General features: G+C 40.8%; 1 protein-coding gene and 2 pseudogenes across 1 annotated transcript; 2 read left to right on the top strand and 1 right to left on the bottom strand.

The window, feature by feature from the left end:
- The first annotated feature begins 1,343 nt into the window (after positions 1-1,343).
- On the top strand, positions 1,344-3,563 carry LOC149097080 (E3 ubiquitin-protein ligase TRIM71-like; annotated as a pseudogene).
- A 557-nt stretch (positions 3,564-4,120) lies between these two features.
- Positions 4,121-14,626, bottom strand: LOC149097079 (glutathione hydrolase 1 proenzyme-like). Its single transcript, XM_089279381.1, has 8 exons — positions 14,283-14,626; positions 11,432-11,847; positions 8,702-8,903; positions 8,098-8,402; positions 7,422-7,561; positions 6,449-6,636; positions 5,519-5,759; positions 4,121-4,920 (listed from the first exon to the last, which is right to left on the bottom strand). The coding sequence occupies exons 1-8, from the start codon at positions 14,291-14,293 to the stop codon at positions 4,630-4,632; spliced, it is 1,794 nt and encodes a 597-aa protein (XP_089135507.1). The 5' UTR covers positions 14,294-14,626; the 3' UTR covers positions 4,121-4,629.
- A 20-nt stretch (positions 14,627-14,646) lies between these two features.
- On the top strand, positions 14,647-16,803 carry LOC149097078 (E3 ubiquitin-protein ligase TRIM56-like; annotated as a pseudogene).
- Positions 16,804-23,498: the final 6,695 nt, after the last annotated feature.

The following is a 23,498-nucleotide window of genomic DNA, read 5'->3' as shown; positions in this document are numbered from 1 at the left end:
TCTAATATGAGAGAATTCAGCTACTTCCAGTTTTTCTCTGGTGATGAATATTTGAATAAATATTTCAAAATAGTTCAAAACAATTGGGAATCTATAAGATCATACAATGTAGGAAATTCTCAATGAGGTCAAATTCAATTGCACTTTTATGTTGTTAGCAAAATTATACACCAGCTGTACCATGCGTCCTTCTATGTTACACCCTGTGCCAGAAAATAGAACATGAAGCCACATAATGCACAATTTCAGTACGGTGGAAATCACCAAATGTTTAATTACCACTGATGAACAATATCATGTACTCTGTTTAAAGTCACTACCAAATGACAAATAAACATCAGATGACTTTTTTCTGCCAGTTTACAAGCAAATAGCTCACTATCCAGGGTTGATTAACAACTCTACACAACCTTAGTGGAGTTACACCATCAAATACATGCCATCAATTTATTTTCCTAATAGCCATTTCAGCTTGTATTCTTACATTTGCAGTTCTGGTTCATGGTTGGAAAACAGTCTTCCTTAGAAAATTGTTATTAAAATTATAGTCAGTTCTGATTTACTTGGTTGCATAGAATGGATGAAGATTATAACCTTCCTGCTTGCCAGTACAAGCTGTCTATCAAATCTACGACATTAAGGAAAATTCCTACTAGGCCTTAAAATGTGTTGTCAGACTTATTCAGAGTAAAGTTCACTTTTGGATGTCCAGGTCTTGGGTGTCTGACCTGTTATCTCTCTGCAGTCTATTCTGCACCTTATGTTTTTCATCAATGGCTGTATTTAAATCACTAATGTCCTTCCACATTCAACATTGTTTTTGGGAAACTTTTTTTGTTTACCTCAGAGGCATGAAAACTGATTAATTCCTAAGTTGATTGAAGCTGATGGGTATTCATATGCCAGACTCAGATGCATCACATATTTCGCTCTACACAGAGATTCCTCATCAACTTTTGCCCAAGGGAAAGCCGAGGGTACGGCTCCCAGTTTCAAAAAGTGTACTCAGTTTAAAATCACTTGGCAAGAAGTGCTCGGAAAAACAACAATTATTTCCTACCGAGGTAAAATAGACATCTCCCCTTTGCATAAGTATTTCCCACTTTTTTCTTCTTTGTTTATCTGGCTAGCTTGTCCGAAGGAAACTCAGTCGTGGAAATGATAAATCAGGTCGGTTTTTGCTTCGATTATTAGAGTTTGCAGCCGCACAACACTTCTGTCCAACTCTTTTCCTTTTCTTTACCACATTTGCTCCAGACAAGTAGCTCTAACCTACATACATTCAAATTTTTTCGTTCTTCCCCAGCATTTCGTCCGCCATTTTGAAAGCTCGAGTGCTATTAAGCCTCGCTTGCGTGCAACTTCCGGTTTTTTTCTGGAATCGGTGTATTGAGTCACATCAGAGAGGATGTCGAACCTCTGGTGATTGGTCAATAATAATGGTTTGATAAGTACGGTATCTTTATATCACAAGGCCCCATTGTTGGAGGTATTTTGATCTCTAAACCCAGTTTGTCTTTCCGCCTTTAATCATGGATATAAAAGCTTTGTTCAACAATCTTCATGGAGAAGTATCCTGCTCTGTGTGCATGACCACATTCGCAGATCCAAAACAGTTGCCATGTTTACAGAGTTTTTGGCTTCACGAGTCCCTAGCAGTGGAAACCTGGAGAACTTGCCGACCAACTTTCGCATCAACAGTTCGCTAGATATGTGGGCAATCAAAGAGTGTAATTCCACTGGAGTGAAATGAAGAAACTGCGACAAAAGAAGCGTACAGAGCTTGTACTGCTTCCAGTGTCATGCATTCTCGTTTGACGACTGTGTTACGACGCACAACACTGAACTCGAGCAAATACTGAAAGAACACCGTGAGCTGGCGCTTAAAGACAAGACATCGAGGAAGTGTTAAAACGACCAGCATTTTGCCAACAGAAACACCATGAAAAAGAAGAGTTGAAGTTCTTTTGCAAGGGCTGTGAAGTGGCCATTTGCAACGCCTGTGCTTTAACAAATCATGAAGGTCATGCCAAGATGCTTTTGGAGGTAGCTGCAAATGAACGCAAATTACAAATGAAATGAGCGATTGAATTGCAGAAGCAAAAAGCCTAACAGAAGAGAAACAAAATCGCTGAACTTGACGAGAACTGCATTCACATTGAAAAACAAGCTGCTGCCGTCAAACGAAAGGTACACAGATTTGCTGAACATTTGATGGCAGTTATCGAAGAAGGAAATATCGAACAAAGTGGACAAACAAGTAAAAGAATCTCACGAACGTCTGCGAAGTGAACAGCGCGATGTGGACAAACGAGTAAAGCTTATCGAGACAGGGATTGAAACAACGGAAACACTTTTAAGGCGAAGCCCAAGCGCTGAGATTGTACAGTTAGAAAAGTCATTGAACACAATGTTTAAGGAAGATATCATCGATGGAGAAGACCAAGTGGACTCCGACCTTGAAGGCTTTCGTCGATTCATTTTCGTAGAAAACGATTCATTAATGGCGAAAAGCGTCACTGAAGGAATCGGCGCTTTCAAAACATTTATCAGCAAAACTAGCGCGCATCAATCAAGCGCCCAAGGAAAAGGAACAAGTGAAGCTATTGTTGGACTTGAAATTGGCGGAGAGGGTTCTTTCACCTTTCCCTATCACTGTGTGCAACATGACAACCATCTTATAGTATCAGACAGGTATGAACACTGTATCAAAGTGCACGATAGCGATGGGAAGTTTGTTTACCAATTTGGAAAGCAGGGGGAGGGGGACGGGGAGTTGAATGAACCTCATTACTTGTCTGTTAACAAGGCAGGACACTTGATGGTCTGTGATGCAGAGAATCACAGAGTTCAGGTGTTTGAATTGAGTGGAAAGTTTGTAAAAAAGTTTGGAACAAAAGGGAGCGGGATAGGAGAGTTTGATAGCCCATTCTCTACAGCAGTTCTTAATGATGGTAGGATAGTTTTGACTGACTGCGGGAACGCTCGCATTCAGATTTCTGAATAGATATATCCACTCACTTGTGATGTAATATGAATCAGTTCCCTCATTGCTATCAGTGAAGTTTAGAACATGATTTTGCACTATTTGTCGCTGTTAGTCTGTAGCAGGTTACATGTAAGAAAATCTCACAGAATAGAGATATCTGAAAAATTTACCTTTATAGTTACCATATTTAATTTCCGTTTCGACTGTAACATTTCCATTACATTGTTTAAAACTTACATTATTTAAAATTTAAATTTCAAGGGTTCTAAACCATTATGTTTTCTTAATTACATAGTTGTAGATTGTGTGATCTTAGTTGTCAATATCTATCATTGCTATATGTAGTTTAGATTACTTGTCTCAGCTGTATAACTGATAGGTTGAGCTAAGTTTAGCGGAAATATCTTTCACAAAGGTCATTTCAATTCTGAATTTGTTGCAACTAAGGAGTACTGTATGTTGTGTGACATTAAAAAGCGTGTGGCTATTTACTCGCTAAAGGCAGTTACAAGCTGTCTTGTAAGACTGAAAATGTTAGGTAGAGAAATGGCAATAAATTGTTTCAATATTTTCACATAGTTTTGTCTTGATACTTAATCATTGTTCACAAGGGAAGACAGCAGCCAAAATTCACTTGGAGTTTTGCTGTCCCAGATCGCTCTTATGATGAAAAAAAACGTCTTGATAAGTCAAATGAATCTTTCTCCGGGAGTGGGGGGAGGGAGGAGGATATGGGAGAGGTACGGTTAACGGGAGATGAAATAAGGGAAACGGGAGTTCTAGCAGGGGAGAAAGCGAGAGAGAAACGAGAAATGGGAAGTTTTGTCATTTATTTGAAAGACAAGAACCCAAAATATTATTTCATGAATTGTATTAATCGTCGAAATATCGTGCTTGGGCTGAAAAAGAGACTTGCTTTCGCCTAGGAACCTCACAGCTAAGTGGCTAGGATATTTTTAGAGTCTCCTAATTTACAGGATACGGCAACAGGACGGAAAAGGCGGGAGTTGGGAGCCGAGACTTTTGCTTATCTCGGTGCTTTCTTTTTCTTTTTTCATGTAAGGATGTGTTATGCATGTTTTTTCTTGCAAACATTGCAATTTTGCTGGAAACCAACACTTGTAGGAAACATTACTGAAAAGAGTTTGTTTATTCTATCTGCAACATGTGCATCCTGATTTCTAAGTAAAGACATATTTTTCATCAATGCTAAGCAGCGTCGAAAAAAGTAAACCATTATCCCGTTTTCAGGCCTCTAGGGGACAAAACGCACCCCAAAGGAACTGGGAACGAGCTTAAATGAACATATTACATCAAATGGAGTCGATATGAAAAACAAAGATAAGTGCAGAAATGCAAAGCATGAATGCTTTTCATTAATCACGGAATCATGCGTCAATATCGTTCATTAACTACAAGATTTTTCCCATATTGAAACATTTTGTTATGGTTGGAAAGAGTAACAAACAACTGGCCCTGATTTTGAAAAAACAAGATACTTAATTTCAGTACACGTTTCGCGTATCAAAAGCTGCAACTCTAATTTTACTGGCTAATATAATGTTTTGGTCACTCTTCAATACTAGTGTGAATGTAATCATACTACAAGAGTTTTCGAGATCGGCATCGGGACAAGTGTTCTATTGTCCCGCGGGCGCGCCGTGTTTCCTCGGGTCTGATTTGGCGAATATTCCCTTTTTAGGGTCTCGGAATACTGCCTGCACCACGGCAAAGAATTCCACGCCAGTTACGTTGTGCCCGCGTTTTTCCAAACCTTCCAATATTTCGCGTGACATGCGATATTTGCCAGAAGTGTCAAAAGGTATCTTTTCATAAGATACATCCTGATCGGGCACCAGTTGAGTATGCAGTCGAGGCTTGTCCACCGCGTCAGATAAGGATTGTTCAAACCACAACTTGTTCATTAACACCTGCGCATGTGAACAAATTAAAACTGTTATCCGCTGAACACAGACAGAGAACCTAAGTCCAAGCTGAGAGACCTCGGTATACGAACATGAATTGGCCCGAGTCTCATAACGACGATTTCACGGTTAATGTAAAACACCAATCACATTTGTGTTTTAAAGTATTTGTTCTTGTATCGTAAGAGTTATGGGTTTGAAATCAAGAGAGGATGAAGGGTTAGGGTTAGGTAAGAGAGTTATTTCCCATTAAAGTTTTATTCTAAAGGTAATCCCTGGCAAGTTATTTTTAGAGTGGTACCCAGTACTCCCGCGTGTAACGTTACGACAAGCGTTGCGCAAATGTTTTCTTGGAGGATGAAATTAAGTGTGAAGTCAAATTAAGTGTAAAATCAAGTCAAGTTTTTCTCACGCGGGCAGTCCACGTGAGAAAATTCGCGTCACATGATTAGCTATCCCTGGACCTCTCTGCGATTTGAAAAATCAGAACTGATCTAAAAATAACCTGAGAGTGATAAACTTGGAAATTAGTCCTGTTTGGCAGATGAACCCGGCTCGTACCCTTCATTTTCTCTTGTTCGAAACATAATGCCATTAAACATACCAGTGACACGGCAGTGGTGATCCTTTTCCCGCCAGAGGCGCCGATAACAAGCTGAACTCTGCCGTCGTTGTTTGTCAAAATGGCGGGAGATATGGACGAGAAAGGTCGCTTGTTTGGCTCGGGAAAGTTAAAAGGAGATGGAGAAATACCGTCCACTATGTTGTGACCGGGAATGTCAAAATCATCCATCTCGTCATTGTAGATGATTCCTGTGACGTTAGATCGATATCTGGATCCAAATCTGTCAAGAAACAACAGTGAGAATGTACGTCAGTCATGTGGTAACTGATTTTTAATCAAAATGTCAGCTAACAGGCTGTGCAGGGAAAAGGGTTTGTCCAGAATCATGAACGAGCCTGTAAGTGACATCAGAGAGGTTGCTTGGCAACGTGGCGTTCGTAATGATGTCATGCTGTTATGGCAACTTTGCGAGAACTCGCGTTAAGTTTAAGGCAAAAAAAATATACATTTAGTGGGTTTTGATTGCTCCTACCAATACTAGACAAAACAACACTGTAATGCACCTCTGGCAGGAGCCCAACACTAGGATGTTGCAACTACCCCATATTCCCGTCACGGCGTTTTCACAGACCGATCTATTTTTAGTTTGAATTTACCGCGAATTTAGACCCCCTCCACCCCACCACCAATCACAAGCACGGTTTTAATTTTTAATTAGCGTATTTACTTTGTCGACATGTCCATCTTAGGCCGCCATTTTTGTCTTTACCGATGCGCGTTCATGTAGACCGGAAATGACCTGTTTCGCGGGAAAAAAATCCCCAAAACAGACAGGTGTGTAAAAATGCCGTGACAGAGGCTTAGCATGGGAGTTGTACGCTCCTAGTGATGGACTCCTGAACTCTAGCTAAATAGTAGAAAATCTCGATTTATTATTGAGTTATAACTAACAACAAGTTCCAAACCTACCTCCTGTTGATTGTGGTTGTTACAGAAACCGCGTCACCATTTGGCGCCAAAACAGCCACGTGTGTTGTGCCGTAATCAGTGTCTGAGAATGATTGCGCGTAATATGATACGTTGTCGTGCGTCATGTTATCCCATATTTTCTGACGTAAACGGTCGCCTGTTGTTTGGTTTAACATCTCTCTAGCAACCTGTGGTGAAGCGTGGTATAAACTTTACAAAAGTATTCTTGCAGAAACTCCACTCTCTGATGGACTAAAAAAACTAATAGATATCTACTCACGAACTTGCCGTTTTGATTGGATAGGCAATAACCTGCTATTAACAATTAACAATTAGACAATATGAGTTCCAGATTTGTTTAAGTTGATAGTTGAACTACTACCGTATTACCTCATAGAAATCGAGAGCGATCATTTCACTTGGTTGTATCACGTAGACTTAATTGTCACTGAAACTTGCAATGACCCATTGCCCTTTATGAGATGAGCCTGCATGGAATCATGGTAGCGTATTTATCGTCTTAGAATGGATATTCGTTTTGATGAATACAACTACCATGATTCCCTCAGGCACGTGCCATAGAAGGAGTTGGCCATTAAGCACCGCGCTCGTCAGTTTTTTCAACAATGCTACACAAAGCAATCGAGATTATGCTTGAATAAATAGACCTTTCGGTCTCCATTTCTGCAATTAACAATTAACGATTCCATCCTGAACATGAAGGTGTACATGCAACTCTACGTAGATCAGTGCAGTGTCTTTGATTGGACGTTTCTACCGCATGCGCATCTGCCCATTAAGACCGTACACTGCAGGGATCTGTGTCGATCGAGATGCGAGATAAATATGGAGTTTATTCTGAACATACGTCGAATGCGTCTTGAGCGGTGAGTGTGAATTGAGCATTTACTGAGACATGGCACGCCTAATTATGAAAACTGAGCTATTCTTGATTCCTGCCTCTTCAACTCACCTTGTCTATCTCTGAATCAAACGCTGGATCTCCAAGCCGACTTCGCCATGCGTAACTGAACTTGCAAGCTTCAATGATGCGATGATACGTCAATACTGAGGAATTCACGTCATTACTGAATGGTGACGTCAAATTGTATCCTGTAATATCAAATACAGTGGAACCTCTCGTAAGCGAACACCCAAAATGTCAAGCCTAGCTGGCCGCTTACGACAGCTTAGACCATACTGGGTCAAAATTTTGCCTCATTAGCATATGGTAACTGCAGAGACTTAAGTCAATTTCGAATAAAAAGTACGGTCAGTTCTCATTGAGAAATTTCCGTCTCTTGTTCTGTCCAGGAATGCGATAATGTTACAACACCTTATTATCCGAATTCCGTTCTATTATCTGTCAAGTGGTCGCTTACGGGAGGTTAAAAACAAAAGAAAATTTCAAACTTTTAGCCTAAAAGTTGTCGTGGTCGCTTACGAGAGGTGGTCGCATACCAGAAGTTCCAAATATGGTGATTTGATTTGGAATATTTTGGTATCTTGGAAAACTGGTTGCCGAGGAGAGGTGGTCGCTTACGAGAGCTGGTCGAAACCGGAGGTTCGAGTGTATTTGTCATCGAAGAACTTAAGTGTCTTTCTCGGCTTTTATCCTCGTTTAAGGAAACGCTAGGTTAAGCACACACCTTTTAAAATGTTCAAGATTAATGCTAAAACAGCACCGCTTGTGGGGGGTGGGGTGAGGTACATATTCATGCCCGAGAGGTCACCCTTATAAGGCTTTCTGCTGATCGACTTGTATTTCCTCAGATCTTCCAGAGTCACGGTCCCATTGACTATTCTTATGTCTTCCGCGATATCATTGGCCAGCAGTCCACTGTAAAACGATTCGGGATCGTTTTGCACTTGTTCCAGGGTCTTTGCATACTTTTCGTTCTTGATTTTGTCTCCTTTTTTACGAAGCTTTTTGTTTTTATCCAGAAGCAGTTCGCTGAAATAAAATTAAAATAAGAACACAAAATTATGGCTTTGCCAGGTCCAAGCTCGAGAGAATTAAGTAAGACAAAGAATCTTCACACACGTGACCCCCTCGTGACATTTACTAAGAGTATGTTTAGATTTGTCACGTGCGTTATTTTTAACATGCGTTAGAGAGGCGTTCAACTGTCTTGTTTTATTGACATCAACTTTGCACTTTGCAGGAAAGAACAATTTGCTCTGAACTGAGTCGATACGTGACGGAAGTTTAAAAAAAATGTTACGTAACTATATGACTATGAATGAACTGACCTCAATCCTGGATCATTTCTGATGTCCTGTTCGATTCCTTTTGTCGTTTTTAGAGCGTCCTCCACAGCTTCTGTTATTTCAAATCCATTTCTGGCCAAATCGATTGCAGGTTGAACAAGTTGTTTCCATGGCAACCAGCCGTATTTTTCCCAAGCTTCGTATTGACCGCGTACCTCGCCAGGCACGGCAATGGACAGACCACCTAAGAAGATATTAAGGTACTCTTTGTAGTGTTTGCTTAAATCAGCCGAGGTTTTAAAAAATTAAATGGTCATCTTTAGTCCAGACTATTTCTTCAAACGTGTGAGATATTACAAACCAGTAGCCATAATCGGGGACGGAGACCGTAATACTCTCGTTCCCAGATCTCTTGTGGACGAAACGAGATGAAGACCGTAAGTCTTGGGATACGCGCGCACCTATGATATGGGACAAGTTTTCTATTTTTAGAACAAATTGCGCCATCCTGACGTCATATATCCGCGCGGATCCACGCATACGTCGGGGGCTCTCGCGTGGATGTTGTCACGTTGCGTGATCAAATGGCGAGAGTTGCGAGTTTCTCTTACAGATTTTTCACAGCGATGGCAGGGAATAAGGCAGGGAATAAGAACCGGGCTCTTATATGTAGTTTTATGCTCAGAACGAATGGAAAAGGTGAGTTTTTCAGGGTCGAAAACATGACTTTGATTTCGCGCTGTAAATGAATGTTCGCGCTAGTTGTACGCGTAAGCTTTTGCGCTTGTTCTATAAAGAAAAGTTAAGTAAGAAAACTCTTTACTCTGGTATCGAGTTAATTTGTGAGTTTCCCAAACAATGCTTAATCATAACCAAACCCTGTTTTGATAGTTTCTTATTGTTTTTGTTTGTTTGGCGAGTTTGCAAACATTTTTGAAGGAAAGTCTGACGCGTACAGGTAGCTCATTTGGATAGTGCAGCGCGTGCACTTTCAAGTGTGAGTGGGTGTTTTCAATTTTCAACAAATCTTGACAAAGATTTCTTTCGCTGTCTTTTGTGCTGAGATGCTGCAACAATTTTCACCAACGCCAAAAGGCTACTAATATCATGTGTGTTTCTTTAACATGCTGAAATTTTACACTGCAAAAATAAAATAGACAAGGAGTTTTGATAACTCAACCAACGAAATCGAAATCGTTATTCGAGTCGATTAAAGAAAGTGTCATCGTAACTTTGCTGATTATTTCCGCTGTCTTCATATATTTTCAGCTAAGCTTTTAATATGTTCTCAAACATTTATCAACCTTAAACATATTTAAAAATTAGAGATACATGAGTTCGATGTACGTTTTCACTCGAAAGTGGGAACGTCCAATTTGTCATGTTTTACTGACTGTACAAAACACGCATCGGCAGGCGCTCTTATTCATCGACAACAGACAATTTATTGGATTTTTACACATACAAAGCTGAGCAGCAGCTACAGCATCTATAGACTCTGGTAAAATCCTCGCAAGCGTATGGCAAGAGGAGGGAAACTTTAAAGTCCTGAAACGCTGCTATAGCCAAATATATCCAACTGGTTTTTCGCTGTGTTTTGGCAAAGCTGTTAATCTTCAACATATGTGAAACTTAGAGTGGAGTAATGTGGAGCCCTTGTAAAAGAAGCCGCGGAACACAACTTGGTCAGTGATATAAAGCGGCACATAACTAAATTTGACACTGTCTTACTTCACTCAAACTGGAGCAGCTTAGGACGAAAACGCTGAAGCAAAACTCCAACAGACATGAAAGTATTGAGTTGTGGGCCAAAAGCATCTAAATTTTCTCCGATTCTTATCGGTTTAAATCACGTGACGCGATAGTGTTCATCCGCGGAGAGACACTATCAGCCAACAGTGCTCGTCCGAGGAAAATACCCGGATGGATAGTACTCGTCCGTGAAAATATTTCTGTAAACAAGCGGGCTTATAGAAAATAAACAATTGAATTTGTATTAAGACGGTTTTTGTTTGTTTTCATTTTCAAATTTTACATTTGGCTTTCACAGCTTTCATCTAAAACAGTTGAAAATAATTCGGTATGAATTTTGAACTGGCGCGCGGAAGAAAATTTAGTGGTGAACAATAAAGACAATAGAGTGTTTATGTCTCCGAACTATCAGTCTGATAGTTGCCCCTTGGAAATTTGATGTTCTTAAAACTAGCATATTTGCCCCCGAAGATTCGCTTCTCGGGCAAATATTTGTTTTAAGAACATCAAATTTCCGCGGGGCAACCATCAGCCGATAGTTCCTCGACAGAAACACTCTATTGCTTAAATAGGGACAGCCCAAATACTAGAGATGGCGCGCGCTTACGGTCTCCGTCCCCGATTATGGCTCCTGTACAAACTTAATTAAAGTGTCCCAATCAGTGTTAGAAGGGCATTAATAGAATGCAGTTCCAATTGCGGACTTGAAAAATTAACAAACGAATAGCTTATAAATTTGCTACAGCCTACAGAATCCCAACAGAAGCAAGGCGGGTTAATTGACTAGTCACCATAGTGTCACCGACAAGTTGAACCCAGGGCTCTCGTGTGACCGCTGCAGAAGAGCTTGTTACGTCATCGGAATTGGGGAGTTGAATCCGGGATATTGAATCAGTCAAATCCACTATCCACAACATTCTTCCATTCGGCCATTCTCCCGCCTTTTTCTGAACCACGTTATATTATTTGCTTGATATTTAAAGTAAAGGTCTTCACCGAATGCAAAGCGGAAAAGAATACCTTTTTGGGCTTTCTCCTCGTTGCCCTTAAACATGTCCCTTTTTGCTAGTGCTGGAGCGGTTTCTCTGAAGTCGATGACACTGGCTTCCTGGAGGCTTCTGTTGTACACCAGCATTACTCCACCTCCTCCTATCCCCGACGAATGCATGCTTATAACCCCCAAGCAGAACATAGCGGCGATGGCGGCATCCACGGCCGAGCCGTTGGCGTTAAGAATGTCCTTGCCGATTTGGGAGCATTGCGGTGTATCCGTGGCGACGGCCTCTCTTTTGTAGGGTCCACCAGATGATGGATCTTCAGATGATGGATTGTCAGATGTTTGATCGGATTTTTTTATCACAAAAAAATAGACAAGAAGAACTACAGCCAACGCAATCACAATCAGCACCAACAGAGCAACAATTAGGATGATCGTCCTGCAAGAGAAATATTAGGCTGGTTTTACTGGTCGCCTGTTGTGCGTGCTCCAGAAGCGACTGTGAAGCCAGACCCACTCAGTTCGTGACTGATTCGCGCGAGTTCAATTCGTTATGATATGATACAGTGGTGGTATGCAGCTATGCGTTCAATTCTAAGAAAAGCCTTAAGACATTAGTTTAATTACCGATTTAAAGTAGAATAAAGGAAGGATCGTATTAAGACTGGAGAGGTGATGGACAAAACACTGACCCCCAGTCCATGGACTACCCAGATGGACTAACCCTAAAAATAATATAATAACGCCAGCATAATATAATAATAATAATAATAATAATAATAATAATAATAATAATAATAATAACGCCAGCAACCAGTGTTTTTCTCAAATGCATTGTAAACATTCAGATTCAGGGTGTTTTCCTCCAAATTATTTGGGAACAATTAAAGACTATTGATAGATGGAAAGGAACTGAATGTTCAGACTACCTTGTTAATTTGTCATTGTTCCTGGAAGGTTTACTATTCAGCCATTATTCTTGTCATCTCCCATCATGTCATCTTTTAGCTTATGCATGTGTAGTGGCTGACTGAATCGCATGGAATAAAACTGGAAATCACCGTGTGACATTTACATTTAGTAATGTTCTATTCCTAAATCAAATATTAGACTGGGTTCCTCACTCACATTTCAATGGCTTTTCAAGTTATTATGTTTACACTTGTATGATCCTGATGCTAATTGGTACCTCTGATTGATAACAATCATTGATAATTAAATGATGAAATTTGGTTTGAGTTTACGCTTTTCGCACCATTTTGTACTCAGCAGTTGTTTATTTAAAGTATAATTATTCAAAATGGTGGTTAGAGGCTGTACAGGATGATCATAAGCGGAAGTTATGTGTAATTTAAGTATACTAGCAGCTAAGAACAATAAATAGTACCTATTTGGAATATTTTTTTTTTTCACTTCGACGTATATATTTATTTTACTAGTAATTTAGCCTTTTTTTTATCTTTTTATTTTTTTCACTATTACATACAATACTAACATTACTTACACTACTAAGACTTCTTACAATACTAACATTACCTACAATACTTACATTACTTACAATACTAATATCACTTATTTGGAATATTATTCTGAAGGTTAGTCCACTTTAGGGTAGTCCATTTGGGTAGTCCATGGACTGAGGGTCAGTGTTTTGTCCATCACCGTCTGGAGAAGTTTGAGATGGCTGAGTGCAAATGACAAACTTGAAAATTTATGATAACGTGATTTCAAAGCAATATATCGGTGATATATAGACACGTTAAGATTTAGGAGATAAGCCTTTAACAAACGTTCATAGTTTTAGTAGATTATTGACAGGCTAACAATTAAACCTGTTGCAGAGTTTAAAAAATTCTCCGGCGCTTACTTAGATACGCGTTAAATTTAAAACAAGTGGTCACGTGGGAACCCAAGTATTCAACATAACTACGGAATGTCTGATTTCAATTCTGGACCACAGAAAGAAAACTTGTCAGTCACGCAAGCAAGGTTTGTATTCTTATATATTACGTTTCTTTCAGCACTTTCTTGAGTTTTGTTTCAGTGCATGTTATTTTATGACCGTGGGTGACATAATCTATAGAAATGAACTGAATCAAATTAATTCAATCAGTTTTGATATCCTTGGGTCAATGGATTCGTGTTTAAACTAGCCGGCGTGAGTGATACTCAAAACACAACTGACCTGAGAGCTCTAGGTATGACATTTGAAGACAAAGCCACGACGAAATTTCAATCAAAAGCCTATTGTCCCGAAAGGAAATTAAAGTGCTAGTTCGTATAAGAGAGTAAATACTAGAAATCACTTTAAACACAAACTAATGCACACAATTTTGAAATAGCCTCTGATTGTAAAAGTATCATCAATTGAGTGAATTTGGCTGGATTTCAAATTCAGCAAAACACTGCAGTCTCATTAAAATTCAACCTGGAACTGACTGATTGATTGAGCTCATTTAAAAAATCTAAATATTATTGAGAATTAAAACAATGATTTCGCTTTCAAGCGCGGTACTTTTCTCGGAAATCAACAATAGTACGTCATCAACAAGTCGAACATCCAAACTGATCTGCGTTAAAGTCAATGCTAGTCGCAACCAAGTTGATCTGATCATTCCCAACATTACCTTCGGTTTGATTGCCATTCACATTTTCCTCAAAGGTCTTGCATCAACCTTGGTATTGACAATGTTTAAAGCTATGAATTTAATGATCAAAAGAATCTCGACGGGTGAGCTGCCATGTGTAACGAACCACAAACAATGCCAATCTTGATCAGTTCATTATTATCATAATTTCTATTTGACCTGCAGCAAAAGCTGAAAAGCTGCTCGTGAAAACAAATGAATTCAAGAGCGGAAAAATAGTGCTTACCGTTTCTCCATTGTTTCCTCCCCTGTTGAAACTATCGCGAATTAAATTGAGCTCGTCTTTCAGGGATAGCTGTGTTTGAGGTCGCACGTTTCCCGGAAATATTGTTACATTGAAGCCCAAGCCCCGACCCCTGGGGATATATCTTGTCGCCCTTCTCTTCGCTGGCTAAAATCACAGTAACATATTCTGGGTGTTCTTAAGAGGTGATATAAAATAAATTGGAGAGGACTGGTTTTCAAATATTTTGCTTCAAAAAATACTGCTTTGCAAAATGTACCAGTCATGCTTGTTGTTTGTTTGCTTTGAGATTTACACGCATGATTGTCTCTTGACGAAGAGAAAGACAGAGAGGCTCTTGCATCAAAGTTTCGCAATCCGTCACACTTTTGAGATCAAGATTCGTGGAAGTCACGGTGGCCAATAGAAACAATTCCTAGAGATCGTGCAGCTTGTCTTATCTTTCGTGATTGGCCAATATTAACGGTCTGATAAAGACGGTATTTTTATGTCACAGGGCCCATTGTTGGAGGTTGTTGTTTTCATCTCCAAACCCATTTTCTGTTTCTGCCTTTAAACATGGATATAAAACCCTTGCTAGACAATCTTCATGAAGAAGTATCCTGCTCTGTGTGCATGACCACACTCACTGATCCAAAACAGCTGCCATGTTTACACAGTGTTTGTCTTCACTGATTGGAAGGTATTCTACGAACGAGTAGACGCCATGATGTCATAGCTTGCCCAGAATGTAGAGGAGAGAGTAGAGTCCCTGGCAGTGGAAACCTGAAGGACTTGCCGACCAACTTTCGCATCAACAGTTTGCTAGATGTGTTGGCAATCAAAGAGTGTAATTCCACCGAAGTGAAATGTGGAAATTGCGACAAAAGTAGCGTACAGAGTTTGTACTGTTTCCAGTGTTGTGCATTCTGGTGTGACGACTGTATCACCGGGCACAACATAATTCCAGTTAACAAAGAACACCGTGTGTTGGCGCTTAAAGAATTTCAAGATCAAGACATCGAGGAAGTGTTAAAACGACCAGCCTTTTGCCAGCAGACACACCATAAAAAAGAAGAGTTGAAGTTCTTTTGCTGGGACTGTGAAGTTGCCATTTGCAACGCTTGTGCTTTAACAGATCACGAAGGTCATGTCAAGATGCTTTTGGAAGTAGCTGCAACTGAACGCAAGTTACAAGTGAAATCAGCGATTGAATTGCACAAACAAAAAGCGCAACACAAGAGAAAAAAAATCGCTGAACTTGACGAGAACTGCATTCATATTGAAGAACAAGCCACTCCAGTCAAACGAGGCCTACAAAGATTTGCAGAACATTTGATGGGAAAGTTAATATGGGCGCGAATCTCTCACACAAGCACTGTCCAAATCGATACACTTCCACAAGTAAAATAAACGTGTGTAGATTTGGGGGAGGGCTAAAACCAGCATCTTCAAAAAGTTACGTAAGCAGTGGTTGGGAACCTAAAACGAGACTGTGGCGCATCTCTAAACGCGCAAGAACTTACGAAAGAAAAGAAAGTTGATCTGGGAGGGAATCTCCAACTCAAACACCGCAAATCAATAGTTTTCCACAAGTAAAAAAACACGAGTGTAGATTTGGGGCAGGGCTAAAAGTAGCACCTTTAAAGAGTTAGGTAAGCATTGGTTGTGATCCCTGCACCTAAAACGCAAGTGTCGCGCATCTCTAAACGCGCGAGAACTTACGAGAGAAAACAAAGTTGATCTGGGCGGGAATCTCCAACCCAAACACTGCTAATCGAAAGTTTTCCACAAGTAACAAACCACGTGTGTAGATTTGGGGCAGGGCTAAAAGTAGCTACTTTCAAGAGTCAGGTAAGCATTGGTTGTGATCCCTGCACCTAAAACGCAAGTGTGGCGCATCTCTAAACGCGCGAGAACTTACGAGAGAAAACAAAGTTGATATGGGCGGGAATCTCCAACCTAAACACTGTACAAATCGATAGTTTTCCATAAGTCAAATACACGTGTGTAGATTTTCAAGAAGGCTGAGAGCTGCACCTTTAAAAAGTTAGGTAAGCACTGGTTGGGATCTCCGCACCTAAAACGCGAGTGTGGCGCATCTCTAAACGCGCGACAACTTACAAGAGAGAAAAAAAATGATATAGGAGAGAATCTCTCACCCAAACACTGTCCAAATCGAAAGACTTCAACAAATAAAATACACGTGCGTAGATTTAGGGTAGCGCTAAAAGTAGCATCTTTAAAAATATAGGTTAGCATTAATTAAAATCCCCGCACCTAAAGCGCGAGTGTGGCGCATCTCTAAACGCGCGAGAACTTACGAGGGAAAAAAAAGTTGATATGGGCAAGGATCTCTCATCATAGCACTGTCCAAATCAAAAGACTTTAAAAAGTGAAATGCACGTGTGTAGATTTCCAAGAGGGCTAAAAGAAGCACCTTAAAAAAGTTAGGTAAGCATTGGTTGGGATCCCCGCACCTAAAACGCGAGTGTGACGCGTCTCTAAACGCGGGAGAACTTACGAGAGAAAAGAAAGCTGGCATGGGCGGGAAGCTCCAACCCAAACACTGTGCAAATCGATAGTTTTCCACAAGTGAAACACACGTGTGTAGATTTGGGGCAGGGCTAAAAGTAGCACCTTTAAAAAGTTAGGTAAGCACTGATTGGGATTCCCGCACGTAATACGCAGGTGTGGTGAATTCCTAAACGCGCGAGAACTTACAAAGGAAAAGAAAGTCGATATGGGCAAGGATCTCTCACCCAAGCACTGTCCACATCGAGAGACTTTAAAAAGTGAAATACACGTGTATAGATTTGGGGGAGGGTTAAAAGCAGCATCTTTAAAAAGTTAGGTAAGCATTGGTTGGGATCTCTGCACCTAAAACGCAAGTGTGTGCCATCTCTAAACGCGCGAGAACTTACGAGAGGAAAAAAAGTTGATATGGGCAAGAATCTCTCCCCCAACCACTGTTGAAATCGAAAGACCTCAACAAGTGAAATACAGCTGTGTAGATTTGCGGGAGGGCTAAAAGTAGTACCTTTAAAAAGTTAGGTAAGCATTGGTTGGGATTCCTGCACCTAAAATGCAAGTGTGGCGCATCTCTAAACGCGCGGGAACTTACAAGAGAAAACAAAGTTGATATGGGCAGGGATCTCTCAGTCAAGCACTGTCCAAATCGAAAGACTTCAACAAGTGAAATGCACGTGTGTAGATTTGCAAGAGGGCTAAAAGCAGCACCTTTAAAAAGTTACGTAAGCATTGGTTGGGATCCCCGCACCTAAAACGCGAGTGTGGCGCATCTCTAACCGCGCGAGAACTTACGATGGAAAACAAAACACTTGATATGAGCAAGAATCTCTCACCAAAGCACTCTCCAAATCGAAAGACCTTAACAAGTGAAATACACGTGTGTAGATTTGCAAGAGGGCTAAAAACAAAACCTTTAAAAACTTAGGTAAGCATTGGTTGGGATTCCCGCACGTAAAACGCAAGTGTGGCGCATCTCTAAACGCGGGAGAACTTACCAGAGAAAAGAAAGTAGATATGGGCAAGAATATCTCACCCAAGCACCGTTCAAATCGAAAGACTTCCACAAGTGAAATACAGGTGTGTAGATGTGGGGGAGGGCAAAAAGTAGCACCTTTACAAAGTTAGGTAAGCATTGGTTGGGATTCCCGCACCAAAAATTCAAGTGTGCCGCTTCTCTAAAAGCGCGAGAACTTAAAAGAGAAAAGAAAGTTGATATGGGCAAGGATCTCTCACCCAAGCACTGTTCAAATCGAAAGACTTCCACAAGTGAAATACAGGTGTGTAGATGTGGGGGAGGGCAAAAAGTAGCACCTTTACAAAGTTAGGTAAGCATTGGTTGGGATTCCTGCACCAAAAATTCAAGTGTGCCGCTTCTCTAAAAGCGCGAGAACTTAAAAGAGAAAAGAAAGTTGATATGGGCAAGGATCTCTCACCCAAGCACTGTCCAAATCGAAAGACTTTAACAAGTGAAATACACGTATGCAGATTTGAAAGAGGGCTAAAAGCAGCACCTTTAAAAAGTTAGGTAAGCATTGGTTTGGATCCCCGCACGTAAAACGCGATTGTGGCGCATCTCTATGTGACAAGGTCACTTTAGTTCATTTTCAGTCCTAATTTTCAAACTTTTTTATTAGTGTTGTGTTATTATTTTTCTTCTTACTATTTGGGTTATTTTCCTACATTATTTTGGTTTCCTTACACACCTTATTTTGGTATGTGTTGGTGATTCATTCCCACACACTTCTCTTAGCTAAATCCTGTTGTGTAGGAGAAGTTACCTCCTAGTTCCCTTAGCTAAATCCTGTATTCGTGGGCAACAAATACACTCCCTAGCCTTATTTGGTTTAGAGTTATTCCTACACTTTCCTCAAATCTGTTATAAATTGGCAACCATTTGTTCAGCAAATTCAGTTGATTCAGTTGGTTTATTCTGAGCTATACTCAAGTTCTCAAGGCAAGCACTGGTTTAGTTCGAATGCTATATTCTCAATAACCCTTGTGTTACTCGTTCCCGTTTATTTTGTTATTGTCTCAGCTATTTTTGTCAATAAACTCTTAAATCGTACATTCGTATCTGTCGTAACTACGTCGACCGTTTTGACCGTCTTACATCTAAACGCAGGAGAACTTACAAGAGAAAAGAAAGCTGGCATGGGCGGGAAGCTCCAACCCAAAAACTGTGCAAATCGATAGTTTTCAACAAGTGAAACACACGTGTGTAGATTTGGGGCAGGGCTAAAAGTACCATTTTTAAAAAGCTAGGTAAGCATTGGTTGGGATTCCCGCACGTAAAGCGCAAGTGTGGCGCATGTCTAAACGCGCGAGAACTTGCAAGAGGAAAGAAAATTGATATGCGCAAGGATCTCTCACCCAAGCACTGTTCAAATCGAAAGACTTTCACAAGTGAAATACAAGTGTGTAGATTTGGGGCAGGCCTAAAACCAGCACCTTTAAAAAGTTAGGTAAGCATTGGTTGGGATCCCTGCACCTAAAACGCGAGCGTGTGCCATCTCTAAACGCGCGAGAACTTACGAGAGGAAAGAAAGTTGATAGTGGCGAGAATCTCTCACCCAAGCAACCGCTGTCCAAATCGATAGACTTTCACAAGTGAAATAAAAGTGTGTAGATTTGGGGCAGGGCTAAAAGTAGCCTCTTTAAAATGTTAGGTAAGCATTGGTTGGGATGCGTGCACCTAAAACGTGAGTGTGGCGAAGCTCGAAACGCGCAAAAACTTACGAGAGAAAACGAAGTTAATACGGGCAGGAATCTCCATCCCAAACACTGTGCAAATCGATAGTTTTCACAAGTGAAAAACACGTGAGTAGATTTGGGGCAAGACTAAAAGTAGCATCTTTAAAAGGTTTGGTAAGCATTGAATGGGATACCTTTACCTGAACGCGAGTGTGTCGTAACTCTAAACGCGCGAGAACTTACGAGAAAAAGCAAAGTTGATATGGGCTAAAATGTCCAACCCAAGCAGTGTGCAAATCGAAAGACTTCAACAAGTGAAATACACTTGTGTAGATTTGGGGCAGGCCTAAACCCAGCACCTTTAAAAAGTTAGGTAAGCATTGTTTAGGACCCTGCACTTAAAACGCGAGTGTGGCGCTTCTCTAAACGCACGAAAACTTACGAGAGAAAAGAAAGATGATACGTGCGAGATTCTTTCACCCAAACACTGTCCAAATCGATAGACTTCCACAAGTAAAATAAACGTGTGTAGATTTTAGGGAGGGCTAAAAGTAGCATCTTTAAAAAGTTAGGTAAGCATTGGTTGTGATTCTTGAACCTTAAAAGCGAGTGTGGCGCATCTCTAAACGCGCGAGAACTTACGAGAGAAAACAAACTTGATATAGGCAAGAATGGCACACCCAAGCACTCTTCAAATCGATAGACATCCACTAGTGAAAAACACGTATGAGATTTGGGGCAAGGCGGAAAGTAGCATCTTGAAAAAGTTAGATAAGCATCGGTTGGGATTCCCGCACTTAAAACGCGAGTGTGGCGCATCTCTAAACGCGCGAGGACATACGAGAGAAACGAAAGTTGATATGAGCGAGAATGTCCAACTCAAGCACTGTCGAAATCGATAGACTTCCACAAGTGAAATACACGTGTGTAGATTTGGGGCAAGGCTAAAAGTAGCATCTTCGTAAATTTAGGTAAGCGTTGGTTTGGATCCCTGCACCTAGAACTCGAGTGTGGCCCATCTCTAAACGCGCGAGAACATACAAGAAAAAAAAAAGTTGATATGGGCGGGAATCTGCAACCCACTAATATCCAACCAAAGAAAATCAAGCACAAAGAATATCCAACGCAAGCATATCAAACACGTGTATAGATTTGGGGGAGGGCTAAAAGTAGCACCTTTAAAAACTTAGGTAAGCATTGGTTGGGATCCCTGCATTCAAAACGCGAGTGTGACGCGTCTTTAAAGGCACGAGAACTTACGAGAGAAAATTTCTCACTCAAGCACTGTCCAAATCGATAGACTTCCACGAGTAAAATAAAGGTGTGTAGATTTGGGGGAGGACTAGATGTAGCATCTTTAAAAACTAAAATAAGCATTAATTGGGATTCTCGCACCTAAAACGCGAGTGTGGCGTATCTCTAAACGCGGAAGAATTTACAAGAGCAAAGAAAGTTGTTATGGGCGAGAATCTCTTACGCAAGCACTGTCCAAATCGAAAGACTTCAACAAGTAAAATACACGTGTGTAGATTTGGGGAAGTGCTAAAAGTAGCATCTTTAAAAAGTTAGGTAAGCACTGGTTGGGATTCCTGCACCTAAATCGCGAGTGTGGCGCATCTCTAAGCGTGCGAGAACTTACGAGACAAAAGAAAGTTGATAGTGGCGAGAATCTCTTACCCAAGCACTGTCCAAATCGATATACTTCCACAAGCGAAATACACGTGTGTAGATTTGGAGGAGGGCTAAAAGCAGCATCTTAAAAAAGTTAGGCAAGCATTGGTTTGGATCCCTGCAGCTAAAACACAAGTGTGGCGCATCTCTAAACGCGCGAAAACTTGCGAAAGAAAAGAAAGTTGATAGTGGCAAGAATCTCTCACCCAAGCAATGTCCAAATCGATAGAATTCCACAAGTAAAATAAACGTGTGTAGATTTCGGGGAGGGCTAAAAGTAGCATCTTTAAAAAGTTAGGTAAGCATTGGTTGGGATTCGTGAACCTAATGTGCGGATGTGGCACATCTCTAAACGCGCAAGAACTTATGAGAGAAAAGAAAGTTGATATTGACGGGAATCTCCAACCCAAACACTGTGCAAATCGATTGTTTTCCAAAAGTGAAAAAAACATGTGTTGATTTGCGGCAGGGCTAAAAGTAGCATCTTTAAAAAGTTAGCTAAGCATTGCTTGGGATTGCCGAACCTAAAACGCAAGTGTGGCGTATCTCTAAACGTGCGAGAACTTCCGAGAGAAAAGAAAGTTGATATGGGCAGGAATGTCCAACCTAAGCACTGTACAAACCGAGAGACTTCCACAAGTGAAATACACGTGTGTAGATTTGGGGCAAGGCTAAAAGTAGCATCTTTAAAACGTTTGGTAAGGATTGGTTGGGATCCCTGCACTTAAAACTCGAGTGAGGGGCATTTCTAAAGGCGCGAGAACTTACGAGATAAAATAAAGTTGATATGGTCCGGAATCTCCAACACAAGCACATCAAGCACAAAAAATGTCCAACCCAAGCACATCAAACAAGTGTGTAGATTTGGGGGAGGGCTAAAAGCAGCACCTTTAAAAAGTTAGGTATGCAACTGTTGGAATCCCTGCACCTAAAACGCGAGTGTGGCGCGTTTGTAAAAGCGCGAGAACTTACGAGAGAAAAGGAAGTTGATATGGGCAGGAATTTCCAACCCAAACACTGTGCAAATCGATAGTTTTTCACAAGTGGAAAATACGTGTCTAGATTTGGGGTAGGGCTGAAAGTAGCATCTTTAAAAAGTTAGGTCAGCATTGGTTAGGATTCCCGCACCTAAAACGCGAGTGTGGCGCATCTTTAACCGCGCGAAAACTTCCGTTGATATGAAGTTGATATGGGCGAGAATCTTCAACCCAAGCACTGTCCAAATCGATAGACTTCCACAAGTGAAATACTCGTGTGTAGATTTAGGGCAAGGCTAAAAGTAGCATTTTTAAAAAGTAAGGTAAGCATTGTTTGAGATCCCTGCACCTAAAACTCTACTATGGCGCATCTAAACGCCCGAGAACTTACGAGAGAAAAGAAAGTTGATATGGGGGGGAATCTCCAACCCAAGAATATCCAACCCAAGCAAATCAAGCACAAAGAATGTCCAACCCAAGCACATCAAACACGTGAGTAGGTTTGAGGGAGGGCTAAAAGCAGCACCTTTAAAAAGTTAGGTAAGCATTGGTTGGGATCCTTGCACCTAAAACGCGAGAGTAGCGCATCTGCAAACGCGCGAGAACTTACGAGAGAAAAGAAAGTTGATGTGGTCGGGAATCTCCAACCCAAGAATATCCAACCCAAGCACATAAAGCACAAAGAATGTCTAACCCAAGCACATCAAACACGTGTGTAGAATTGGGTGAGGGCTAAAAGTAGCATCTTTAAAAAGTTTAGTAAGGATTGGTTGGGATCCCTGCACCTGAAACGCGAGTGTGGCGCATCTGTAAGCGCGCGAGAACTTACGAGAGTAAAGAAAATTGATATGGGCGAGAATGTCCAACCCAAACCCTGTGCAAATCGATAGTTTTTCACAAGTGAAATACACGTGCGTAGATTTGGTGGAGGGCTAAAAGTAGAGTTTTTAAAAAGTTAGGCAAGCATTGTTTGGGATTCCTGCACCTGAAACGCGAGTGTGGCGCATCTCTTAACGTGCGAGAACTTACCAGAGAAAAGAAAGTTGATATGGGCGAGAATCTCTCACCCCATGAGGGAACGCAAATGACTTCTACTGTAGGTATATTTTCTTGGTGTTTGTTTGTTTGTTTGTTTGTTTTCAATTCTATGATAACATGGCTGTGTTCCTCTAAGGCTGTGGGTGTAATTCGTAAAAACACGGATTTCTTATAAATCGTTTAGAAATTCTTCAGTCCAGTTGAAATTTATGTTGCTGGCACATGGGTGGGCACTTTAGATGTAAACCTTGATGTAAGATACCTTAAAATGACAAACAAGCACCTCAGATCAGCAATACTCATCATGAAT

This window comes from Orbicella faveolata, unplaced genomic scaffold (assembly GCF_042242905.1).
Source record: "Orbicella faveolata isolate gen_17 unplaced genomic scaffold, um_ofav_v1 contig_47, whole genome shotgun sequence".
In the NCBI taxonomy this organism is placed as follows: domain Eukaryota; kingdom Metazoa; phylum Cnidaria; class Anthozoa; order Scleractinia; family Merulinidae; genus Orbicella; species Orbicella faveolata.
This window is presented reverse-complemented; position numbering and strand designations above follow the sequence as displayed.